At 50.9% G+C, this 24,085-nt stretch overlaps 11 protein-coding genes across 11 annotated transcripts; 7 read left to right on the top strand and 4 right to left on the bottom strand.

Moving 5' to 3' along the window:
- Positions 1-1,043: 1,043 nt before the first annotated feature.
- NCS57_00941700 (PKS-ER domain-containing protein) lies at positions 1,044-2,339 on the bottom strand (the record flags this gene model as incomplete). Its single annotated transcript, XM_053059193.1, has 5 exons — positions 1,044-1,352; positions 1,417-1,617; positions 1,671-2,066; positions 2,123-2,166; positions 2,222-2,339. The coding sequence occupies 5 exons, from the start codon at positions 2,337-2,339 to the stop codon at positions 1,044-1,046; spliced, it is 1,068 nt and encodes a 355-aa protein (XP_052911264.1).
- Positions 2,340-3,159: 820 nt separating this feature from the next.
- On the top strand, positions 3,160-4,170 carry NCS57_00941600 (uncharacterized protein; the record flags this gene model as incomplete). The annotated part of the gene is made up of 1 exon (XM_053059192.1): positions 3,160-4,170. One exon carries the CDS (start codon positions 3,160-3,162, stop codon positions 4,168-4,170), a length of 1,011 nt encoding a protein of 336 aa, XP_052911263.1.
- A 202-nt stretch (positions 4,171-4,372) lies between these two features.
- NCS57_00941500 (F-box domain-containing protein) lies at positions 4,373-5,605 on the bottom strand (the record flags this gene model as incomplete). Its single annotated transcript, XM_053059191.1, has 1 exon — positions 4,373-5,605. Exon 1 carries the CDS (start codon positions 5,540-5,542, stop codon positions 4,373-4,375), a length of 1,170 nt encoding a protein of 389 aa, XP_052911262.1. The 5' UTR covers positions 5,543-5,605.
- Positions 5,606-6,938: 1,333 nt separating this feature from the next.
- On the top strand, positions 6,939-10,244 carry NCS57_00941400 (NACHT domain-containing protein; the record flags this gene model as incomplete). The annotated part of the gene is made up of 1 exon (XM_053059190.1): positions 6,939-10,244. One exon carries the CDS (start codon positions 6,939-6,941, stop codon positions 10,242-10,244), a length of 3,306 nt encoding a protein of 1,101 aa, XP_052911261.1.
- Positions 10,245-11,385: 1,141 nt separating this feature from the next.
- NCS57_00941300 (SLT domain-containing protein) lies at positions 11,386-12,138 on the top strand (the record flags this gene model as incomplete). The annotated part of the gene is made up of 1 exon (XM_053059189.1): positions 11,386-12,138. The coding sequence occupies one exon, from the start codon at positions 11,386-11,388 to the stop codon at positions 12,136-12,138; it is 753 nt and encodes a 250-aa protein (XP_052911260.1).
- A 1,576-nt stretch (positions 12,139-13,714) lies between these two features.
- On the top strand, positions 13,715-15,506 carry NCS57_00941200 (uncharacterized protein; the record flags this gene model as incomplete). The annotated part of the gene is made up of 4 exons (XM_053059188.1): positions 13,715-13,827; positions 13,893-15,315; positions 15,367-15,447; positions 15,498-15,506. The coding sequence occupies 4 exons, from the start codon at positions 13,715-13,717 to the stop codon at positions 15,504-15,506; spliced, it is 1,626 nt and encodes a 541-aa protein (XP_052911259.1).
- Positions 15,507-15,985: 479 nt separating this feature from the next.
- NCS57_00941100 (Cupin-2 domain-containing protein) lies at positions 15,986-16,399 on the bottom strand (the record flags this gene model as incomplete). The annotated part of the gene is made up of 1 exon (XM_053059187.1): positions 15,986-16,399. One exon carries the CDS (start codon positions 16,397-16,399, stop codon positions 15,986-15,988), a length of 414 nt encoding a protein of 137 aa, XP_052911258.1.
- A 481-nt stretch (positions 16,400-16,880) lies between these two features.
- Positions 16,881-17,924, top strand: NCS57_00941000 (uncharacterized protein; the record flags this gene model as incomplete). The annotated part of the gene is made up of 1 exon (XM_053059186.1): positions 16,881-17,924. The coding sequence occupies one exon, from the start codon at positions 16,881-16,883 to the stop codon at positions 17,922-17,924; it is 1,044 nt and encodes a 347-aa protein (XP_052911257.1).
- Positions 17,925-18,188: 264 nt separating this feature from the next.
- NCS57_00940900 (2-dehydropantoate 2-reductase) lies at positions 18,189-19,187 on the bottom strand (the record flags this gene model as incomplete). The annotated part of the gene is made up of 1 exon (XM_053059185.1): positions 18,189-19,187. One exon carries the CDS (start codon positions 19,185-19,187, stop codon positions 18,189-18,191), a length of 999 nt encoding a protein of 332 aa, XP_052911256.1.
- A 456-nt stretch (positions 19,188-19,643) lies between these two features.
- On the top strand, positions 19,644-21,396 carry NCS57_00940800 (MFS domain-containing protein; the record flags this gene model as incomplete). The annotated part of the gene is made up of 4 exons (XM_053059184.1): positions 19,644-19,887; positions 19,942-20,040; positions 20,102-20,254; positions 20,312-21,396. 4 exons carry the CDS (start codon positions 19,644-19,646, stop codon positions 21,394-21,396), a joined length of 1,581 nt encoding a protein of 526 aa, XP_052911255.1.
- An 875-nt stretch (positions 21,397-22,271) lies between these two features.
- Positions 22,272-23,891, top strand: NCS57_00940700 (Aldedh domain-containing protein; the record flags this gene model as incomplete). Its single annotated transcript, XM_053059183.1, has 3 exons — positions 22,272-22,587; positions 22,651-23,252; positions 23,301-23,891. The coding sequence occupies 3 exons, from the start codon at positions 22,272-22,274 to the stop codon at positions 23,889-23,891; spliced, it is 1,509 nt and encodes a 502-aa protein (XP_052911254.1).
- Positions 23,892-24,085: the final 194 nt, after the last annotated feature.

The raw sequence follows: 24,085 nt of genomic DNA, 5'->3' as shown, positions 1-24,085 counted from the left end.
GTGCCCCCCATTGTTTGGGCTACTTGCTCGAGAAATATGATCGAGGAAGAACGAGCCGGCTAGGCTGGGTCTTTCAGATGCCGGACAGTACAGATGGCTCATGCGCTCCACTGTCCTTACACTGGCTATTTGCCAATGTAACCCGACCTCCTCTATCGGACAGGGTGACCATTGCATGAAAGCTCGCTACCAGCTTGATGTATATTCATTCCATCAACTGGCTTCACAAGGCTATCCGCAGCGACAGTATCGTCTTCTACTGGGATGGTTCTCGACCCAACCTCGAACAACCCATTCTCGCTGGCTATGAATACGCGCGTCATGACGCACACGATATATCCGAAAGACCTGATCCAAACCCCGCATGGGATATCTACCGGTGGCCGTCTATCCAGGGTGAAGCACCTACCGCTGTTCATTCTCAAAAGATTTTCGACATCTATAGCCTCGGCCTAGTTCTCATGGAGATTTTGTCCTGGAAGCCTCTGGGCACGCTCTTGGAACTTCCGGATATCTCAACAGTAACTCTATCTCAGTCCAAAGGGATCCGTCACAATCTACTTAAAGAATCTGGATGTTTCGACAATGTCTTGGATACCGCGGGGAAGAAATACTACGGGGTTGTGAGAAGGTGCATCGAAGGGTATCTAGATGATGAAGTTGGTCAGTCCGGCCTGGGTATAAAGGTAAATGACAACGAGAGTGATGTTCACACTAGTATTCTACTAAACCTTTCCCATTACAATCCGCGATTCGGGGCAAGTTATTACCCAGGGTGCCGTACGAGTACATCGCTCCCCTCCTCCTCCTCCTTCAAACCCCAGATATGTTTATCGATAGGCTGGCCTCAACTAGAGACCATGTTTGCAGCGAATCAGACAAATCCGCGATTCATCCAGCCAATGTGGCATGAAAAGCGATAGCATCCGCAAAGAGTCTAGCAATAAAATAATATACATCTAGTCGACAATATTTGATATCAGTGTCGTAGATCCAGCATCTCTTCTGTCTACGGACCATCTCTACACTTCGTAGATGATGTCTTAGGATGCCACCTGTATAACCACCTTTCCAAAATGCTTTTGATCCCAGACATACTGATAGGCCTCGCGGGCTTCCTCCAGTTTAAAGATGCGCGCATCCAAAACGGGATGAAGGTCATTTACCTCGATAGCATGATTCATCGCCTCAAACTGCATCCTCGATCCAATACTAATCCCTTGTACTGTGCACGTGTGGATCACAGTCTCGAGGAATGTCGGCTCTTTGGTATCGTTGCTCCCAGGCGATGTGAAGGCACTGATAGAGCCCACCATAGAGATCAGCCCGTTCAACTTCAAAGCAGCTAGAGCCTGCCGAATTGGGTCAGTCCACATTGACCAGGTATTCAAGGGAGATTTTAGGCGGAAAGCATACTTGTCGAGCAGTGGACGGCCCTCCCACCTCGACGACAAGAGAGACTCCTTCGTTGTTGGGGGTCAAGCTCTTAGCAAGCTGTCCCCATTCAGGGTTCTCTTGGTAGTTGATCACATGGTCCGCTCCCAACTTCTTGAGTTGCTCTGCCTTTTCAGCTGAGGAAGTGGTCGCGATGACGCGGGCGCCAGCCGCTTTGGCAAACTTGCACCAGATTAGCTCCAGACCTGCTTGATGAGTGATCGATAATACTGTACCTGGACTGCAAAGCTGCTTACACCGCCAGTACCCTCGGTGAGCACAATCTCACCAGACTTCAAAGCGCGGCCCTCGAGTCCATATAGAGCGCTCCAGGCGGTTAATGCTGCGCATGGCAGAGCTGCAGCCTCGTTCAACGTCAAGTTGTTTGGAACTGCAACGAGGCCATCTTCCTGAAACGCAGCGTACTCTCGAAGTACACCACTGAGTTGACCTCCAAGAGCGCTTTCACGACCTCTGGCATCAAGAGGTCCAGCCAGGTGGCGCTGGTGGACCAGAGTAGCAACTCTATCGCCAACATTAAAGCGGCTTACGCGGGAGCCGACTGCCACAACGGTGCCTGCTCCATCGCTCAGAGGCACGATGCCATCCTTTAGTGGGAAAGGATAGAGTCCCTAGCCTTGTGATTAGAAGCCATCATCCAAGAGCACACAATGAGTATGTGGCTTACCTTAGGGATCACTAGGTCGCGAAAATTCAGTGAGGTGGCGTGAACTGTTCGATGTTGTATCAGCCACCGACAAGAAAACCGAAAAATGAACGAGTATACTTTGAACCAGGACATCTTGGTCACCGATCGAGGGGACTGGGGCTTCTTTCTGAAACTCCAGAGAGTCAAAGCCATTGCTACCGTGGATTACCCACTGCCTCTGTGTCTTTGGAACCATGTTGCGCAAGATAGCTTGTAGAAAGGGCTGGGAAACCTGTGTTTTAGGGAGAAGACTTGTGTGATGCAGTGATGAGCGGAATGGTGTTCGAAGAGGGCACCGTGTCCCTATTTATCATATTCCAGTGGCCCTGGGAGCCGCCATATTGCTCCGTCTCTTCCGCAAGCCTTCCCCTATAGTACATTTGACAAATAGGTTGATCATGTCAACCCTTCTTCAAATCAATAACTATGGAGCGTTTTCACTCCAAATGACCCAGCTGCGATGATCCACGATTTGTCCAACGGACGTCTCATCAAGATAAGTGACATCCGCAAAGGGTCTAGTCATGATCGACCGGCCCCGCAATTTGTCTTGTCCAGGGGTTGAGGATGGATTTATCAGCAGGCCAGGATGTATTGAATCCGTTTCTGCTTGTCGACACTTGCCTTTTTCCATTGCCGACCAGTCGTATAAACGACTAAAGACAAAAATATAATGACGAATGAACAAGTACCGCGCCGCGGCCGGCCTCGGGTAGAAGGCCATGACCGGGTCAACGACGACCAAGTCGAGGTGCGCGCACCAACACCTACTCCACAGAACTGCAGCTAATAAGAGACTCTAGATTAGGCGAACACGCATGAGATTGGCACAGAGAACGTACCGAGCCCGGAAAGAAAGTGCATTCAACCAGGAAAGAACCCGGAACCAACAGCTCAGCCAAGCCTTGGACCAAGCGCTGGCAACTTTTGCTAGCTTCCATCGGCATGCTCTTGGCCTACCTGAGGTACGCAGCTCGTCGGATTTTATTGCCAGTCTGAACCAGGCGGCCTCTGAAATGGCAACCATTGCCAGTGACACAAACAAGTCAGCCAGGCTTCTGCTTGCTAGTGCAGCCACAGATTCTGGCATCCAACCGCAACAGGGAACAATGCCCCTTGAACCTGGAGACTTGCAAAACCAGTCGGCGCTCAAGAGCGTAGCCCTCACAGTTCGCTCTGTTGACCTCGTACTGGGCACACTAGCCGAGAAGCTCTTCAGGGCCTGCATCGAGCGTGTCTTCACCATTCTATCGGGCAACTCTGGGCCCAAGGGCCGGGTCCTAGACTTGAGGTTGCCTCTAGATATTCTCGGCGAGGAGCTTCTCAGGTCTGAGTCCCTGAATATCCTAGCACTCCCTCTTGTCGTGGATGACTACCGCTATCTACCCCATTCTATGCCCCATTTGCCACTCATGTATCGTGTTGTCGAGGGGAGCCAAGACATTATACCCCGATTACCGGCACCGTCGGTACAGAGGATTATGAGGGGCAAGACCAGGACAAGGCTCGCGACTGCATTTGAGCCGCTTCAAGGAGAGTGGCTCGAGGCCATGGACGTTGAAGAGTACTTGGAGGACAGGGGAATCTTTCTACGGGGGGCTGGCTCGAGCCATGAGGCAGGCAATCAGAGTTTAATGCCGGTGACCCAAGGTCTGGCACGAGCTTCGACTGAGGTCGACTATCAACAGCAGTCAATACCCGAGGCTGAAAATACATCTGCGGAAGGGCAACGTCACGAGCATGGGGATTATTCTGTGTTTGGAGTCCCAACAACCCAAGAATGGATCGGCTCAGCCGAGCTTCTTCGACCTCTTGGAACAGGGCTTCAATCGATCGAACCATTGGCAGGACCGTGGACTGATACTCCTCAGCAGGGCTCTCAGGTGACCTCCCAGATCATCATTGACCTCGACAAGCTCGTGAACCTGCTGGCCTCGACTGCAACATGTCTAGGGCCTGTACCAGGGATCCGGAGAGCTGCGGTAGACTCGTCAATCGCACAATCTGTAATTCAGCTGTCGGAGTAGACCAAGCGCCCAAGACCTGGTGCCCTTTATTCCCACCATTCAATAATCAAGAGAATCATATTATTCTTTCAGTATTTAAAAAGCTATGTCAAGAAAAACAGATGGACCCCTCCACACGCCGAACATGCCGCGTTCTCTAAGGTTATCCTATTGACAGTGTCGATTCTATGACGGTGTACTAGTCTATCCAATATATAATGGTCTAATCCGAATCCTCGTCACCCCCAATCACATGGAGATGAAACTGCGATTGCGACTTGCAAGCTTCCAGAACCTCCTTGGGAATGTTGCGATCGTCCACCCTCACAATCAGTTCCTTCAGGTGTCGCGCCATTAGGTTCACGTTCTCTATCGTGTTCACGAGTAGATCCGTGACCTCATCGTCAGTACCCAAGTCGTTAAAGAACTCCAGAATCTCGAGCTCCGGCGGTAGTCCTACCGAATGCAGGCGCGGCCTTTTTGAAGACTTTCCGTATAGCTGATGGTCCCAGTTCAACCGCAGAGTTTTGAGGGCAGTGAAGTCGCGCAGGGCAAGTGCCCTAGAGCTGCGCAGAAATGGTGAATCGATCGTGATTGTTTCCAGTGAGTGACACGCAGACTTTAGGGCCATGAAATAGTCTCTGATGCTATCAGAGCTTTCCTCGAGTTCGGGTGAGGGATCTTCAGGGTGGGTCATGACGAATTCTTTGAGAGCCTTCGGAAAGATGAGGAGATCGGAAAGCGCATCGTCGTTAATGTCGCATTCGATGAGATGCAACTTGCTTAGAGCAGTCTCGTGTGGACGTTCAACCACGTCAAATCCGCGATCGTCCAGCTTCGCCCTCTTGATAACCAGCGTTTCAAGCGTGGGATGAGCGAAGACGTGGATGTTCTCTTGCAAATCCCAATACTGGTCGTCCTCGTCCTGGTAAAAGAGCGTGCATGACTTAAGACAAGCCAGGTCAAACGGGCTATTGAAAAGGTGTCCCACACTGTGTAGTAGTGAGACAGGCACAGCGATATCCAGCGTCTCCAAGTTCGACATCCGAGAAATGGTCTGAGATATGCTGTTGGATGGCAAGGATTTGTCGGAAATGAGCTGAGGGAGAGTGGATGCGGGATAAGCGAGCTTGATATCCTGGATCGCCGAGCCGCGCCTAGGCCGGTAATTAAGGGACTCGCTGAAGATGAGATGCAGCTCCGGGGTGAGAAATTGAACTGTCTTGTACAACACAGCGTCTGCGAGGGCGTGGTAGCGCTTATTCAGTCGCGAGACGCTGCAGAGGTCGTGGCCTGGTAGGCAGTTGAAGATCTGCACCAGCGTCTTGTCGGGGAGCCTATCAAGGTGTTCGACATGGTGTTGAGGATTGTGATGATGATGAGAATGAGGCATCGGGTGAGGGAATGAAGCGGCGGCAGAGGACTGAGTCTTGTTGATAGTTGTTGTTGTTGTTGCTAGGGCTGAATGGTTATCTTCCCTGAACGCTTGGCGCTTATCGCATGACGTTGGGGAATCACTGTGTTTCTTGCACGTGATTACCCCAAAAGCAAGAAACCTCGGTATTTATATAGCGGGGTGTATATGTACTCGTCTCAGATTACTGCTGCTGCTTGAGTTGAATCATTTTCTGCAGGAAAAAGGATTAAAAAAGTTACCGAAGTGTACTTCAAGCGCTAGCAGCTCAAGGTATCGATTTGCTTCACGTGGGGGGGACGGCTTGATATCTCGAGGAGAAGGACCGAGCGACTAATGTACTGCGACTCGTCAGAGTTAAATACATAACATGTGCACATGAAAACGCTTGCGTTTAACTGCCTATAGCAGGTACTCGCGTTATTCACCGACGCGGTCAATAGTCGTGATACTTATAAGCACTTGTTCTCTCAGCTATCAAGTGACGATGCTTTACGCACTCACTGTACCTTAACCCAACGACCTCTCACATCTTTCCTGGGCTTCTTCCAACACCAGCCTAGGTCGAGAAGCAATACTTACAGGAAAGAAATCCCGATTCATCTATTTGAGTACTATATTAACAAATGATATGCATACTCTTATGGCATGTTTCAGGGCCATGTAGGTCTCCAATGGAATATATGTGAATACTCAGCCAGTAAGCATGTCTCAGAAACAAATGTTCTTAAAAAAATTAGAACGAGGCTCCCCAGTTAACCTCGTTTCTCAAGCGAGTGCTTCGCCTCTTGACCAAGGTTTGACTGCCGCCAACTCCACGACACACCCGCACAAGGCAGACTGACTGGCATTTCGGCTGCCCCATAGCTGTGTTTTCATTCGAGGCAATTATCTGTGTGGTCGTCGCGTATGGTGTGGCTTGAAAATTGCTGCAGCAGTCTACTCAGCCAGTCTTGGCAATCAGGCTGGCGACCTGTGTGATGCACTTGAACCGGAAGCAAATGATTGCCCCTCCCAGCGAGACTCCCAACTGGAACCTGACTCTCGCGATGGATTACATATTGATGACTTGGGAGGATGCGGTAGTTATGTTTTCGCAAATGTAGATGGATGGAGAGGCACAGCCTCACAGCCAGCGGACCAGATGAGAAAACAGAGGAGATAACTGGCTTGGTGGCAAAGCAAGGATTCAATTCCGAGATGCATGCAACGATCTTATTATTGGTTAGTTATCATGCAGGCAGCCTGCATGCTCAGCCATTCCCCAGCCTGATGCTGTTGGGCTCCCTTTCAGCTACCTGATTTAAAATTCGCATCTCCTCTTGCACCTGTATTCCAAACTTTCGATTGAAACCCAACCCTCCAAGTCGTCATCATGTCTGGCATGGAGCCCTTAGCGGCCCTAGGCCTGGCGTGCAACATCATGCAGCTGCTCTCCTTTGGGGGAGAAGCAATATCGCTGTGTCGGAAAGTCTACAAGACTGGAGAGATTGACCCCAGCCTCAAAGACTACAGCGGTCAGACCGCCAAGATCTGCGAGAACCTAAACGACACCCTCACTCAACGACAACTCAATCTCGAGCCCGATGCTTTGGCGCTACAACAGAGGGCCACCATGTGCAAAGCTGCTGCGGACAGATTGAATCGCGAGTTGGAACTCCTCACTCCAACCATAGGGGCCAGCGGCTGGAGGAGGGGTTTCACTGCCCCTATCAAGGCTATTCGCCACAAGCACCACCTGAGCGAGCTTGAAAAGGACCTCGACAATCTCAAGTCAGGCCTGGATACGCAGCTCCTTGTGAAGATCTTTGACCTGGTGGATCCCGCAAAGTTGAAGACCGAAATCCTAGCAGAGTCCAAGGGACTCTTGGCGACAACACTGCAACAGGTCGCTTCGGGACAGCAAGACCTTTCCCAACAGATTCTCAAAGCTCTGGAAGGAGCTCAAGATCGACTCAATTCGGAGTATTTGAGAAATCAACGGATGATAGAACAACATATGGCTGCCACGACTCGCGATTTGCGACACGAGCGTACCAGAGTCCAACAAGAAAAGAGCGATAACGAAAAGCGACGGGATTGGGATCAACTGTTGAAGAGCTTGCACTTTGATGCGAGGACCGAGAGAGTGAACATGATTAGGCAAGAATATTCCGACACCTGTCGTTGGATTTTTAGACCATCCACGGAGTATGGTCTTGCCAGTGACCACAACCCGCAGCAAGGCTATCCTGGAAGCCATCCGCAGACCTGGCCCTGCTTCACCACTTGGCTGCAGTCCAAAGGCCAACCGATCTACTGGATATGCGGGAAGCCGGGGTCAGGCAAGAGCACTCTCATGAAGTTCATCGCCTCTGATGAGTCCCCAATCAGGGACTCCTTGGAACAGTGGCAACCAGATGTTCAATTGTTATCGCATTACTTTTGGCTCGCTGGCTCGCCGATGCAGAACAACATAAAGGGCTTTTTGTGCTCTCTGGTTTACCAAGTTCTATCGCAGGATGTATCTGCGGCTTTAAACTTGCTGGAATCCAACCCTGATATCGCTCGCAAATCATCCGCGGTGGACTGGGACCCGACTGAACTTCGACGCATTCTCATCAACCTGACTCATCAGCCTGCAAAATCCTTCTGCATCTTCATTGACAGTCTCGACGAATTATCACCAGAGGAGAGCCCCCGAGATTTGATTGACATCATCACAGAGCCCCAGAGCCCTCAGATAAAATTGTGCCTCTCAAGTCGCCCAGAGCCCGCGATGAAAATGTACTTGGGGCATTATCCGACACTACCCATGCATATCTTCATACAGGATGACATCAGGAAGTATGCCGAGGGTATCCTCAATCAAGCCATGTCTCACAGGTATGACACTTTCGAGGTCGATCGCATCGTAGATGAACTTGTATCTGAAGCCGACGGAGTCTTTCTGTGGACTGTACTCGTTACGAGGTCCCTTGAGCGTGGAATTGAGAACGGTGACTCACACCAGCTTCTGGTGGAACGACTGCGCCAAATGCCAAAGTCTATCAGCGAGCTATACTCCAGCATGTGGCAGCGGTGTGAAGACGATCCCGAGACATACCAGAAGGGGTTTTCTCAGTTTATGAACCTCATGATTCTTGCAAGCAAAAGAGGCATGATATGCCTCGAGCATGACAACACGGTGACCGTCTTTGAGCTTATGGCGGCAACAAACACCCGGTTTCTGGACAAATATTTGAACCGGGATGACCAAGTTTCCAAAGAGGAACTCGACTTGCTATGCCGCGATACAAGGAATTTCATCGAAGCCTGGTCAGCTGGCCTACTGATGGTGGCTATGATACCCTTTGGGGCTGACGGAGACTCTGGGCCATATTGTGATCTGGAATTTTACATCCACATGAGGGTGTGGTACGTCCATCGAACAGCCCGTGACTTCCTTTTAGATGAAGCTGAGGGCCAGAAGTTGTGGAAACGGGTTGACGTTTCTCGGGAGGACCTTAAAGCAAAGCTTGTGAAAGCGTGCCTCATGAGATGCCAGCTTTGGAGATCCAGAGATCAGCAACACGAATTTGTTGAGCATTTTTTCATCTCAATCGACCCTTCTGAAGGTTCTGGAGATGCCGCTTATGTTCCACAAAACACCTTGCCAGACATTGAGAAGGCCTTCTACAAAGGATACTGTCAGATGTCATTGTTGGGGCAAGTTCTCAATAAGCACGGTGGGCTCGAGATTAAATTTCTGGAGGTGGCAGCCGATTATGGATTCTGCGACTACGTTTTCAGGCGAATCCAGGAAATGCAACAAAATGGCCAGCTCAAAGCGCAGGATTTTGCTTCTCTGTTGTATGCGTACTGCGGCAGAAGGGTCGGTCAAGATTCCGGGGATCCCTACTTCGTTGCCAGAGAGAGGCTGATCCAGTCACTGTTGAGTTTGGGTTTGCCGAGTTTTGCAAAGCTACGATTCTCCACTGATTTCAACCTCAGCAGAAGCCTCCTGCTCACGTACTTGTTCTCTTTTCTTGAAGAGTATCCTTCTCTTTCTGCGGTGGAGGAAGCTGTCACAACACTCGCATTGCTTTGGGAGCAAGCACCTTCGATTCAAAACGCGTATGTCCAGCTTGTGGTGAGGTTTTTGAAATTCCCAGGCGAAGATCATGCATCGGTCGCGTTGCGCGTTGGAACCACCAGGAGCTTACGTCACTATAAAGGGCCGCTTGTGGTAATGAGAGTTAATGTACCCTACTTGGTCATGGCCATTGGCAGCTTGGTGCATCCGAGTCTCTGCATACCCGGGACACTCTCCAAAAAAGAGGAGCCTTCAGCTCAAGCCATTCTCATCAGCATCGGCGAGGAAATCTGGCGCGTTGAGGACTATTACCCAATTGAGTCCAAGGAAGACTCGAGGAAGATCATGGAGTTTATTACCCCGCTTCTGCATCGTAAGCATGGATCAGGTCTACAGAAGACGAGGAAGATGCAGAGGACAGAGTGGAGGAAATTGTGGCAAATCTTGCGGCAAATTGCGTCTGAAGCCAAGCCGCTAAACGTCGGGGTGGATATAGAATCTGATGAGGATACGATGTGCGAGAGATTTGCTTACGTGAAATCTGATGAGACGTGCGAGAGAGTTGATGCCGCCGTGGACGAGTTTTTAAGTGATAAAGTCATTCAACTATCGCCACCTTGGTGGTGAGGTATGTATAGTTTACAAATTTTCCCCTTCAACAATTCACCGATCTGATCTGCTTCAGGCGCTTGGAGGGCCTCGAGAAGACAGGACAACCAAGCTGGCATAGACCGCAGTCCCTTTGAGCGAGTTGCAGCTGATGAATGGTCACGACCTGCATGATTGCGATCTACATTGTTCCATCTTTGAGCGGAAGTTTACAGTACGCCGCCTCCGCGGCGCAAAGAAGGCGAACCAAAGAGTAACAGAAGTGATGAGACAAGTGCATCTCTTAATGTACATGGGAAATACATCTCTGATATTGTACCTTGTTTTTGATGACTAGTGATTTTGTATATTCCCCTTCATTGGGACCATCATGTCTGAGCAACACTGGAACCGTCTGGTTGGAAGTCAAGAGAGCATACCTATCAGCCCGGCTATGGCTCGAACGCTATATTGCTCAGGAAACTTTCGTCCATGATCAAATCTGAACTTTTGCAGCAAGGGGACTGTTTCATGCGTGGTCCACTAGATGCCGAGTGTCCGACGAAACGTGCCCAATTCACAACAGCTATGTACTCGATCTCCACCAACGGACAAGGCCGTCACAATTCCCCAGAGAATGAGCCCGGTAGTGGTTCTTCCAGGAGTTGCAGTCAATATTTACCGCCGCAGAGCTTGTATGCAATTCATTGGATATAAAATACGCGTGGAGGTGAGTGTCATGTAACCATTACAAAAGGACAAGGACGGCGGATATACAAGATGAAACGAATTCAGAATCAGTTCCATAGTTACACTCGGCGTCCCCGGTACGACATGCGCTGATCAACTGGTCAGCAACTATTTGCGAAAAGGCAGGAAGCAGATCGGCCCTTCATGATCCTCATGTAACCCTGCAGCAGATCACCCCCACTATCATTTATTGTTTTTTCATGCAGCCCTACAACTTCCGCTATGGGCAGGTGCGCAGAGGTCATCGTGTTTCACCCTCCAATGCGGACCAGGTTCGGCCGACGATGTGATCTCCCATACCGCAGGGGCCAGCCTGTCTCGTTCGATAGATTGGTAAGACGGCTATAATTTATATATAATGAACCTGTTACCACATAGCTTCGTGTACTTGGAGCCAGAACATTGATCTCTCCTGTCTCATCGAATCCCCATGCCTTCTCTCACTCACTATCTCACCTTTCTTTCGGCTGTGGCCGTCGGGTCTGTCGTTGCCGATGTCAATCCCAACGCCCAGGGAGCCTGCGATGATACTCACGGCGGCCAAGACGCCTGCGGTCCCAACGGAAGCGAGGCTTGGTTGAACACTGGTCTCGACGGCCAAGGATGGAACCCTCCTTTCCTTGACATCAACGGCCTCAAGCACATCTCTCTGGAGGACTACTACAACGGCGTGGGAAGGTCATGCCGCCAATACGACCAGTACTTCAAGTCATCCGGAGAAAAGTACAATATCGACCCAGCCATCCTCGCTTTCCTCGCCATGCAGGAGTCTTCATGCAATGCGGATGCTGGCGGACCTACCCCTGGCCTCATGCAATGCGAACCACGCAACTGCCAAAACGGCAAGCCCAGCTGCCAATACCCCATCCAAGACAACGTCGACTGCGGAGCCCATGTTCTCCGAGCCGCGCTAGACAACGCGGGTGGAAATGCTGTCCGGGCCATTGGCTCCTACAACGGATGGTTCATCAAGGGCTTCGGTCTTAACGGAGGCAAGGGAATCACTGTTGACTACCCCTGCTCTGCTGAGGGCCGCAGGAACGGTGCGCCCCAGAACCTGGATTATCTGCATGAGACGCTCAATGGTTGGTTCCAGGGCCTGGATGTTTATGGAAGTGATGCCGGAAAGGTTGGTGGCATCTATGGCTGCTCTGGAAATTGCAACAACGGGGATAAGTGCTAGGTTACGCTGGCCGAATAGCCGTTACTAAGAAATAGAGTCAGTCTTAACAGCCCGGCCAAACGGCGTTCACTCGCAGTGAAAGGCCGTAGCTCAGCTCCCATATACATAGTTTCTGCGTTCATTCCATCAGATGCATAGAAAAGAACATGTTTCTTATGTAAATGTCAGTTCGCTGCAGCGTCAAAGTCGAATACCTCTGAGATAGCATTTGATGTATGTCATATTCCAAGGGATTCGTTTCCCTGGTCTTGGTATGTCCAACTACGGTAGGATTTGGAAGGTGGGTGAACCATCGAAGCAAGTCACGATACATCTCATCCTTGCCACGAGTTCGTTCACGATGACTGTGACTCTGATGCATTTTCCGGTGGACATTAAACGCCGTGGGCCTATCCTCATAGCCCTTCGGAAGCCGGCAGACTAGCACATACGACCATACCCACCGGAGAACTCGGGATCCCGTCCGCTCTCCCATAGATAAGCCGGTGAGGGGCGGATTAGTAGTTGGGTCGGTGACGACCAGCGAATCCCCGCTGTTGTATGTTTTTGTCCAAGACGGTGATTTCTTTTTGCCAGTTATGCATACATGGATCGGCTAAGCGATGCAGTGGCTGGGTTGTTCATAACATGTCTCTCATGCGAGAGTCGCCGTCGGGAGTTTCTCTAACGCGAGTCGTGGTCCCACAATGCGGTGATGAACCCGACATGTTGCGCTGGGACCACGAACAACAAGTCGAAGTTCTGGGCGATGTTTGGATGTGCAAGACAACTTTTGTGCAGAGGTTCGAGTTGTGCTGCTGACACATCACCAAATCAGCCAATCGGAGTTGATTACGAGAGAATCAATGTGGAGATCTATATGGGTCAATGACACTTCCATCCAATTGGAACCTACCCACACACGTGATATTGCACGCTTTGCTATTTTAGGATCTCCAAGCTCTACAGCAAGTTATGCTCAATACCTAGCTCCGAGAAAACACAACTCAATTAAAGCGCAGTTCACTTGGATTCATCACCATCAACAACCTCACCATTTACAAATTAACTATTACTTGTAATAGCCTATGTGAAACTTCCGATATACGGTTTTTTCCTCTCTTGCATTTTCTCCACTTATTCGCCACCTGTGCTATCTCGTTTCCCCAGTTCATGGTTGTAAAGTCATTTGCTTTGAACCCACCCTATACCTGAAGACGTCACGAACAAGATCACCAGATTCCGACTCCTCTCCACTGTAACCAACCCGGGGGCCTTGAGAGTGGAACGAGTTCAACATAATTGATGAAAAACCTCATTGTCGCCATCGCTCATCTTTAAGAAATGCGACACGCAGTTGAGCCATATTATGTAGGCCAATCGGGCTGCTTATGTAATTCAGTTCGGCCACTAACTGACCGTAGACGGGCGGTTTGCGGGGTTTCAAATGACCTTGTCTTGACACTGAGAAACCCAGGAGACGATTGACCATGAACAACATGGACATTGCGCGTGCCAGCCATGCTTGTTTGCGATGTCGCCGGCAAAAGAAAAGAGTCTGGAAAATTCCTTATCAAATGTTTGAAAGACAATCCCGATGCTAACAGCTGGAAAGTGTAATCGAGGTATTCCGAAATGCTCACATTGTCTGAGGGCCAATGCCGCCTGTAGCAGGGAGGCTCTCATCAGCGGATCACACGTTGCCGTCCGGTATGCCCTGTTCAACCTTTAATCTTCGGTATACGGGAAGTGCGAAGCTAACGCGCGAATTTTAGGACTGTCGCGGAACTCGAAGCTGAAGTTGCACGTCTAGAGGCACGGGTCGCCGCGGGTGGACATGTACATCCAGACCGTGTACACATGAGCCCCGGGATGACCGAAGGTGAGAGTCGTAATGACGCTGCCGAGCCAATTCATGTACTCGACATAGACACGAGCAGGAAGGGACAGGCGCCGAGTCTAGGCGTTCTGGCCGACCTCAACAACGCCACAGTGTACGATTACGAGAATTACAACCTAACGCGCATGCTCAACAGCGCGCTCATGCTCGGAAATGACACGCTTGATATACATCCCAAAAAACAACTTGGCAGGCCATTGGTGCTATCCAGGTCAGCGACCGATGGGCGAGGTCCATTACAGGACCTCCCCAAAGACCTGCGCGCTTGGTACCTCGAGCGATACCTGGAACATGTGAACCCGACATTCCCCATCCTCAATGCAGAAGACATCAGATCAACCTTGGAAAGTCTTGACAACGGACAACCTATCGATCCCAGCGAGGCGTGTCTCGCATACTTGGCCTTGGCCATCGGGGCAGTATTACCCAGTACAGACTCTTTGATGGATGCTAGCGCTGCATGCCAGTTGTGGCAGGCAGCTTCCAAGGAACAAGTCTTTCACGATGAAACACCAAACACAGTTCGAATTCTCATCCTTCTAACGCTATTCTCACTGCTCGAGGAAGGATGTGGAAGTTCCTGGCATCTGGCCGAGCTAGTTGTACGATCATGCATAAAACTTGGTCTGCACAGCAAAGCATCCGAACAGACCTTGAATACAGAGCTATTTTGGAGTGTCTATCTTCTCGATCGCTGGGTCAGCTGCACGCTGGGACTACCGGTGCTGATCCATAACGAAGAGTTTGATCAGCAGATACCCGAAGCGCCATCTGAAAGCGGTCAAGAATCATCACCAATCTCACTCTGGCGCATGGCTTATAGCCTCTTGGGGGATGAGCGTGGGCTTTCGAAAAGTTTCCAAGAATCGACATGGCTCCGCCGAGCAGGATCCTCGTCACCGACGTCGCCGCACCTTCATCTGCTACACAACATGATTGCCACGGACCTGCGGATCGCGCACGCATCCCGCTGCATCCTGCGTGAAGGGGAAGCGGCTGCACAAAGATTTGATGGTGCCGCTTCAAATCACCTCTCGGTTGTCGAGGTTGCCATCAAGCGTGGATCCACGCTGCCCTGGACGACTGGGTACACGACTTTCCTGTCCGTCATGATCCGGCTCATATCTTTCGGAAAAATCTCGAGATGCGGCCTACTGTTCACTCAAAGCGTCCCTGATTCGGTGTACATTTCGAGGGCGGTTGATGTCCTTCGCTTCCTTGGCCGCATGTTCAAGTCTCTCGAGTGTCTGGGCGACTTGCTTGGTCACCTAAATCAGTCTGGCACAGGAAGTATCTCGGTATCTAGCGCTCCATTGCGTTTTCCAAGTACAGCATTAATTCTTTTCTAGGGCTCCGATGAAACACCTATCGGTGTACCTCGACATTCTGGAATTTTCACCATTACGTCTCGCGCTTTGCAATCGATCGGTGTCAGTTGTAGTTAAACGCCATGACATAGTGTCCTAACAAAAATACTAAGGTGGTCTAACCCTTGGACCTGATTACTGTTACATGTTTCTAGTATCAAACGACACCTAGCCTCCATATAGCTTGATCTCTTCATGTGCTGGTCGTCGTCAGGGTAGATATTCATCACTCCTGCAACTGGGAATGCAAGTAATCCTGTGCAGATCTCTTAATAACACAACAGCACGAGACTTCACGTCTTAAAGTTTCTCAGGACATGGACACACTAGAAAGACTTGCATAATTTAGCTAGTAACATGGAAACTTGTTGAGCAGCATAAATGCCCTAATTGCCTCGGTACCTATTGAAAGGTATCTTTTCCTTTTGCTGTTAGCATAGTGATTTATTGTGTTCCATAAAACTCCAAGTTTTGAAAGATGGAGTTGACGGAGTGGTCCGGTTGACGCTGACTATCATTTTTGTATTCACCCGTGATCTACAACTCACAACTCATAAATCATATCCTAATTTGACTCTATTGCTTTGAAAGCTGAGATGCGTTATTGCCCCTTGTTGCTCAACCTGGCGTTGTACTCTTCATCCGTCACAGCTTCATACCACGTCGTCTTGCCCCGGCTAATAGCTAGATGAACCAAGATACTCCCCTCATCGGCCCCGTGCCAATGAACAGTGCCAGCCGGACACCAAACAATATCCCCAACAGACAGCTTCTGAGGAACACCGCCCTTGTCACAAACCCAGCCAGACCCCGCCTTGACTTCGAGGACCTGACCGTCCTCGTGGTGGTGCCAGTGTGTGCGGGCGCAGGGGGTGAATGTCGCCGTCACCATGGTGATGCCTTCTTCTTGCTTGTTGAGGACGCTGTCGTACCAGACTTCGCCGGTAAAGGTTGGGCCCTTCTTGAGAGTTTGGCCGTTTTCAGGCCGGGAGGAGCGGATGATTGTCATAGGCATCTTGGAGGAGGATGGAGAAGATTGTGGTGTATGGAGGAAGATGTAGTAAAGTGACTGCTGGTAATCAAGATTGATGAGAAGGAAGATGAGGTATCGAATCAAGTGATGTCTTTGAATTGTCGGCTAACAAGGGTCGAAATCAATCCTGGTTATAAACTGATGCGGCCGTCGGTTTCTTTCGGACAAGCCCGCGAAGAGGGTACGTATCGGCGTTAAGTGAGGCCGCCTCGGGAGGTCCGCTCGGACAGGCCCGACAATGCTGGAGAAGCAGATCAAACCATGGCATTGTCGTCCGAAGAAGAGCGCGGGGTTTAATCCGCATCGAGCTGGGAGACTTAAATCGGTATATTTACGAACGGTCTCGGTAAAGAGAGAAAGCCGGGAAACGATTTCCTCGTATACAAATCAACCCTTGTTCAACTTCAGACGTTCAGACTCCAGTCATCATCACTCCTCCTCCAGATCCATTCCGCTAGCCACGATGCCTTCTGCAGAGAACCCCACAACTTATGGCTTCATCGGCCTTGGGCTGATGGGCTTGCCCATGTGCAAGAATCTGGCCAGCAGGCTTTCTCATGGCGAGCGCATCCGCATCCTGGACCTCAACGAGGCGGCCATGGATCAACTCCACAGCGAGTTCCCCAAGCAAATCACAAAATGTTCTTCGCCAGCTCAAGTTGCCGAGGGCGCTGAGGTCATTGTGACTATGCTCCCAGAAGGCCGCCACGTTCAGTCAGTCTACATCTCGGGCCCTGATGCGCTCAGCACCGTCTCTCTGAATGGGAAGCTATTGATAGACTGCTCAACAATCGACACGGCGACCTCGCTGGGCATCAAGGACCATTTAAGCACAAATTTCCCCGCTGCCTCCTTCTACGATGCACCCGTCAGTGGAGGCGTCATTGGCGCTGTTAAGGGAAGCATCTCCTTCTTTGTTGGATGCGATGATGCCACTGATTCCAACTTTGCCACCAAGATCCAGCCCATCCTGCGATTCATGGGTGGAAAGATCATCCCCTGTGGCGGGCCGTCACTGGGCTTGACGGCCAAGCTCTGCAACAACTACCTCTCTGGCATCCTTACGATCGCGTGCTCCGAGACGTTCAACATCGGCATGCGCGCTGGTCTAAACCCTAAGAAGCTATACGAGGTTCTGCACGCGGGTTCAGCGCAAAACACAATTGCCGACAAGTTCTGTCCCGTGCCCAATGTTGACCCCAATAGCCCGAGTAGTCATGGATACACTGGGGGTTTCCGCATGGCGTTGATGCTTAAGGACTTTACGCTTGCTACGCAGATGGCCGAGCGGGCTGGTGCTGAGAGGGTTTTGGGAACCAAGGGCTTGGAGATGTATAGCTTGTTGAGTGGAGAGGAAGAGTATAAGGATTTGGATGTAAGGGCGATGTTTAGATACATTGGAGGGCAGGAGGACTGGGAACAACAAGAGGAAAGTCGGGATGCCCGGGGTGTGGAAAAGAATGGCAATGGCACTAATGGGCATCAGGATCTTGTAAAACAGCATTAGATCATGTAAAGAGTCCAAAGCAGGTTGAATCTACACGCGGCAATGGTTTTCTTATCTCTGCTTGGATCTTTGCCTATTGTCTTGCCTACCTTCATGTTCGTGACTAATAATCAATGGCTCGATATGTGTGAAAGAATAGCTTGACGGAACTGACTTTGCCACCTATATGATAGAGCCGGGGGTTCAGACGAGTAACTAAGAACTAAGTCTCACCATTAAACTGTCAGGACACGGCGATGAACGTGGGTTGGAACTATCGAAATATCATGTGGCCCTCTCCTTGACTAGCGCCCAACATCTGGCCTTGGCTAAAGCATACAGCGTCTCTAATCGAGGCATGGGGACACCTTTTTGCTTCCCAAGCCTCACTGCATTACCCAAGATCGCTTCCACCTCAAACTCTCTGTTCTGCCTAACGTCCTGGAGCATGCTCATCTCTCTCCCAGTCCCCGCCTCCGCCCTCTTCTTTGCGATGGAAAACTTCTTCTCAGCCACTTCAACCGTCACGCCCTTGATACCCGCTGCCTTGGCCAGCTCGACAAGTTCCATCATAATACCCCACGCTAAATCATGAGCGTACGGCTCCGAGGTTAGGAGAAAGTCTCCGTCCGTGGTCAGCGTGAGAGCCCCGATGGGATTCCACGCCGCATTCATGAGTAGCTTGGACCAGCGGGCTACCTGGATATCATCGTGGACCTCAGCACCGCCGCCACCCTTAATCATGAGATCGGCAAAACGTCTTGCAGAATCCTTGTGCGACTGGGGCGCGTTGGAGGGATAGGTGCCTAGTTCGAAGAGGTTGAGCATCTCGGGATACTCAATTGTGCCAGGACCTGTCTGCACCGCGGGACAGTAAACAACGCCGCTCAGGATGGGATTTTCAGGGAATGCTGCCGCGATCTCCTCCTCAATCATGATGCCGTTCTGTGCTAAAACAACAGTTGTCTGCGGCCTTCCCTCTAGAACAGGTCTGAGTTGTTCAGGCAGCGATGGTTTGCTGCCGGGGAATGACTTGGTGCAGACCAGGACAAAGTCAAAAGATTCTTTGCTGCATTCCGAAATGTCGCGCACGACGGCGGTTGGTCTGAAGGCGACATTGCCATATCGCACAGACGATAGCTTGAACCCTTGCTCTTTGACCGTGGTGTAGTTGGACCGGCAGACGGTTGTCACATTGCACCCAGCCTGAAGGAGCTGATACAGGTAGACGCCGCCGATACTGCCGGCGCCAAAAAGCAGTATGTTGGCAGATGAGACAGCCATGGTGCGGACTGGACAGGGGATTGACGCGGTCTTGGGCAGATTGGAGGATTGAGTGAGCGTTTACCGTGGTAGGTGAGCTCCCGGGACAACAAGACCCCGATTGGCTCCCTGTTTTAATACACCAGGAGGCGACCGTGAGTGGAGCTAGCGACAAGCCGACTCAAGGAGGGGTCCTTCCTATTCCTTGGCGCCGGCCTTGCCCGACTTTCTTCTACCGAGGAATGAATAAGCGTCCATAGACTCGGACAACCCCGACTACGATGGATTGTGTTCCCTCACCCCATGGGGATTCCCCAGATCCCCCACAAATCTCTATGGCCCCCGCGCTTCGTGTGGATCATATAGATTGATAGAATGGTCCTGTCTCTGAGATGGAATTTCGGTCAACAACGGCAAGCGAGTCTCTTCATCGTTTGCCCTTCTTCCCAAGTCCTCTTCCGTCTTGTCTGAAGCACAATGTCTCCTCCAGATCAAACCGCCAAAATCGGCGACCTGCCTGGCCAGGTTAGCAACAAGCTATCCTATGCCCATGAAGAGGGCGATTGGGATGAAGCTTCTGGCTTAACCCATGAGGAACTGGCATTTGTTCGAGAATTCCCCGAGGACAAGAAGAAAAAAGTCCTTTGGAAGGTCGACGTTCGACTGGTGCCGTTCTTGACGCTCTTGTATCTTTTTGCATATATAGATCGGGCTAATATTGGTAAGTGTCTTATTAATTGTGGTTGGAGATGTGTGCTGATACCTGTCGGAATAGGCAATGCAAAAATTGAAGGACTTGTCGAAGATCTCGGCATGACAGATGACCAATACAGAATTTGTCTCAGTATCTTCTACGTCCCATACATCCTCTTCGGTAAGTCTAATATCTTCTACCTTACTCTCAGTTGATCTTTTTTAACTTGATGGAAAACTAGAAATCCCGAGCAACCACTACCTCAACAAGATGAAGCGCCCGTCTATCTACATTTCCGCCATCGTCATTGCCTGGGGCCTCGTCATGACCTTCTCTGGCCTTACCCAGAACTTTGGTGGCCTTCTGGCTATTCGCCTATTGCTTGGAGCGACAGGTACATATGCCTTTACTTCTCGACCACGCCTTGCTTAGAGTAGAGAGCTAACAAAAGAGTCTCATGCAGAGTCTGGTTTCTTCCCCGGTTCAATCCTCATCATCTCCAAATGGTACCTCCCCAACGAGACGCAAACCCGTATCGCGGTTTTCTATACGGCTTCTGCTCTGGCCGGCGCTTTTAGCGGAATGCTCGCGGCCGGTATCGCCCAGATGGACGGCGTCGGTGGTTTGGAGGGGTGGCGCTGGATCTTCCTCCTCGAGGGAATCGTCACGGTCCTGCTCGGAGTGCTCACCTACTTCTGGCTCATTGACTCGCCCGCGTTATCGAGCGGATGGCTTGAGCCTGATGAGATTCGCTATCTGGAACTTCGCCAGCGCGCAGATCCGTCTCGACGAGCTATGGCGCGTGCTAAGAGCGAGGGCAGCGGGTCTGACACTCGCAAGGCGCTGATCAGTGTCCTCTGTGACTGGCAGATCTGGATGCATGGAATCATCTACTGGTCCAACACAGTGCCAAATAACGCCCTCAAATTCACCATGCCGCAGATTGTCCGCAACATGGGCTTTGAAGCGACTCGCGCGCAACTCCTGACTATCCCTCCTTACATCATCGGCGCTATATCCGCATTCGTTTCTTCTTGGTTCGCCGACCGCTTCAGCTGGCGTATGCCGTTTATTGTTGGTCCGCAGCTCGTCGTTATCGTGGCATACTCGGTCCTCTTTGCTATGGCTGGCGATATCATGAACAATGTCCCCGCCTGCTATTTCAGCATCTGTCTAGCGTGTCTGGGTCTGTACCCCATCAATCCCTGTGGTAACGCGTGGAACCTGAACAACCTGGCCGGCCCCTCTAAGCGGGCTATGGGCATTGCCTTTATGCTGTGCATTGGCAATGTTGGAGGCATCATCGGCGGTTTCATCTACATCGACAGCGAGAAGCCCAAGTACCCCACAGGTTTCGGATCGAGCTTGGGTTTTGTTGCAGCTGGTGTTCTAGCCTGTCTCGTGGTTGAGGCTCTGTACAAGTACATCAACACCCAGAGGGCCAAGATGACGGAGGAGGAAGTGTTTGCGAAGTACACTCCCGAGGAGCTGGATGCGATGGGTGATCGATCACCATTGTACAGGTACACGCTGTGAGGGAAGAGCATGGTGGGCTGAACTCGTATCATTCCATGCCTCTTGATTGGTTATAGTACGGGACGACCGGTAGCCAAGCAGATATCAAGATTCAGAGGCATATGCCGGAATAGCATTGATAGCAACTGCAATCGAAATGAATATGAAGCAGGTTGTATTGCATGAAGAAGTCATATTACTAGATACTGAACCGCATTCACCTGAATCCGCGAGGGATTGGCACGCCTACGTTGGACGAGAGACTTCTACTCCCCAGTACCAGCTAATAACTGCAGAACAGGAACACAGAGCAAATTCCACGATTCCTAGGGTCCAGGCCAACGAGAATTTCGCTGCAGTCATAGCTATTGGGTAGTATCGTCGTTGTTGACGGATGTGCTCCTTGCTGTTGTTTATGGTACAATCTTGAGCTAACGGGGGAACTGGAACAAACGACACTGGCGAGGATGATACATCGCTCTCGTGAACATGCATGCATGGCACCCACTTTCTGCAGGTTCGCCACAAGAGGAATCAGGTCGGGACTTGATCATCCTTGCGCATGAGTCAGGACCACCGCTCTGAAAAGACTGTTTCCGAGGCATGCGGGGTGCAGACAGCTTCTCTTGGAAATGTCGGATTTGCCCGTGGCTGGGGGGTCGGCCTTGTCCGCTCCAGCTTGCCGTTCGTTTAGCTATGCCCAACCGAGTCGGGGTTGTCCACTGCCGGATCTGTCCGTTCATTGACCTTGGTTTAGTCAACGGAATTGAGCGTCTCGTCAATGCCGAAAGGTAGCCCTGCGTGTGATAGAAATAAGACAAGTGGGGAGAAGAAGACAGGACAGGTCAACATAACATCGTGAGCCTAGAGGCGTTTCGAATAAGCAAGAGATCACCATGAACCCCAATACTTTTACCAAAGATGACGGATATGGTATCCCTATCCCCATCGCAAACAAAGACCTCTTCGATACTCGTGGCCTAGTCGCAGGGTCATGGAAAACCCCATCAAACGGCAAATCCTTCCCCGTCTACGAGCCGTCGTCTGGCAAAGTGCTTCGGCAATGCTCTGATTTTGGGCATCAAGACTTTGTCGATGCTATTGATGTAGCTGATAAAGGATACCGACGGTTTTGGTCCTCAACGACAGCTAATGAGAGAGGAAACCTCCTTAGGGCATGGTACGAGGAGATCCTTGAAAATGCCGATGATTGTAAGTGGGACAAAATGGTGACACTGCATTGGCTTCTCTTACTGACCGCCTGTTCATTCGTAGTGGCTGTGATTCTCTCTCTGGAAAATGGAAAGACCCTGGCTGAAGCTCAAGGCGAAGTCAAGATGGCAGCCTCGTATGTCTCCTGGTTTGCCGAAGAAGCCACCCGGGCCTATGGCGAGACGATTCCCTCGTCATTCCACGACACCACTGTGCTCACATTCAAGGAACCTGTGGGAGTGTGCGGTATTATAACGCCGTGGAACTTTCCAGCTGCTATGATCACCAGGAAAATTGCCCCTGCGTTCGCCGCTGGATGCTCTGTGGTGATAAAGCCACCAAGCGAGACACCGTTCAGCGCTATCTCGTTGGCAAAACTAGCTGTCAAAGCTGGCATCCCAGAGTCCATTATTCACGTGGTTCCCACAAAGGATCGACAGGCATCTCTTGAGTTGGCAACGAACCCCAAGGTTAAGAAGCTGAGCTTTACCGGATCCACAGGAGTAGGCAAGATGCTCACAAAACTGGCGGCTGGGACCATGAAGAGAGTGAGCATGGAATTAGGTGGAAATGCGCCTTTGATCGTGTTTGAGGACGCGAACCTGGACTGCGCAGTACAAGGGGCCTTGATTGCCAAGTTTAGGTGCGCCGGCCAAACGTGCGTGGTATGTTCATCCAGCCCAAGGCCCTTGATTCGGCTAACATTGACACAGTGTGCCAACCGGATATACGTGCAAAGCTCGGTCGTGGAAACATTTACAGCTAAGCTCGTGGAGCGTGTGGGTAAGCTTTCTCTTGGTAAGGGCATTGAGCAAGGCACGACCCTCGGGCCCCTCGTCAACGCCGCAGCCGTGAACAAGATAGCGCACCAGGTAAAAGACGCCGTTTCAAAGGGGGCGGTCTTGAGAGCTGGCGGCAAACCGCCAGGTACAGATGGCTTCTTCTTTGAGCCCACCGTCATCACGGGTGCAACAAAGGAGATGGAGGTTGCAACTGATGAAACCTTCGGACCCCTCGCAGCCATTTTCTCGTTTGAGACTGAAGAGGAAGTTATAGCCTTGGCCAACGATACGGAATTTGGTTTGGCAGGGTATTTCTTTTCCAAGGATATCGGGCGCGTTATGAGAGTGGCTCGTCAGCTTGAGTGTGGCATGGTGGGTGTCAATACGGGCATCATGACGGCATGCGAGTCACCGTTCGGGGGCATCAAGGAGAGTGGTGTCGGCATTGAGGGCTCCAAGTATGGCCTGGCTGAATATCAGAGCGTCAAAGGGGTCACGATTGGGAATCTCAACGACTACTAGGAAGTTACGGCGAGTAGGTGAATATGAACGGTTGATCAGTATCTGCTGGAATTGACCAAAGCCCTCCAACTGAAACCTCGTAATGGCAAATTGTATGATTTTCTCGTCGATCAATCAGCTGGACTGCCCCATTTCGCCCAATCCAGACCGAACCGATCAATGGTTGCCGGGCAAGTCCGACTGACCCAAATGAC

The sequence above is a fragment of the Fusarium keratoplasticum genome, chromosome 7 (assembly GCF_025433545.1).
Source record: "Fusarium keratoplasticum isolate Fu6.1 chromosome 7, whole genome shotgun sequence".
NCBI classification, from domain to species: Eukaryota; Fungi; Ascomycota; class Sordariomycetes; order Hypocreales; family Nectriaceae; genus Fusarium; species Fusarium keratoplasticum.
The sequence above is the reverse complement of the archived record's forward strand: the minus strand, read 5'-3'. Positions and strand labels throughout refer to the sequence as shown.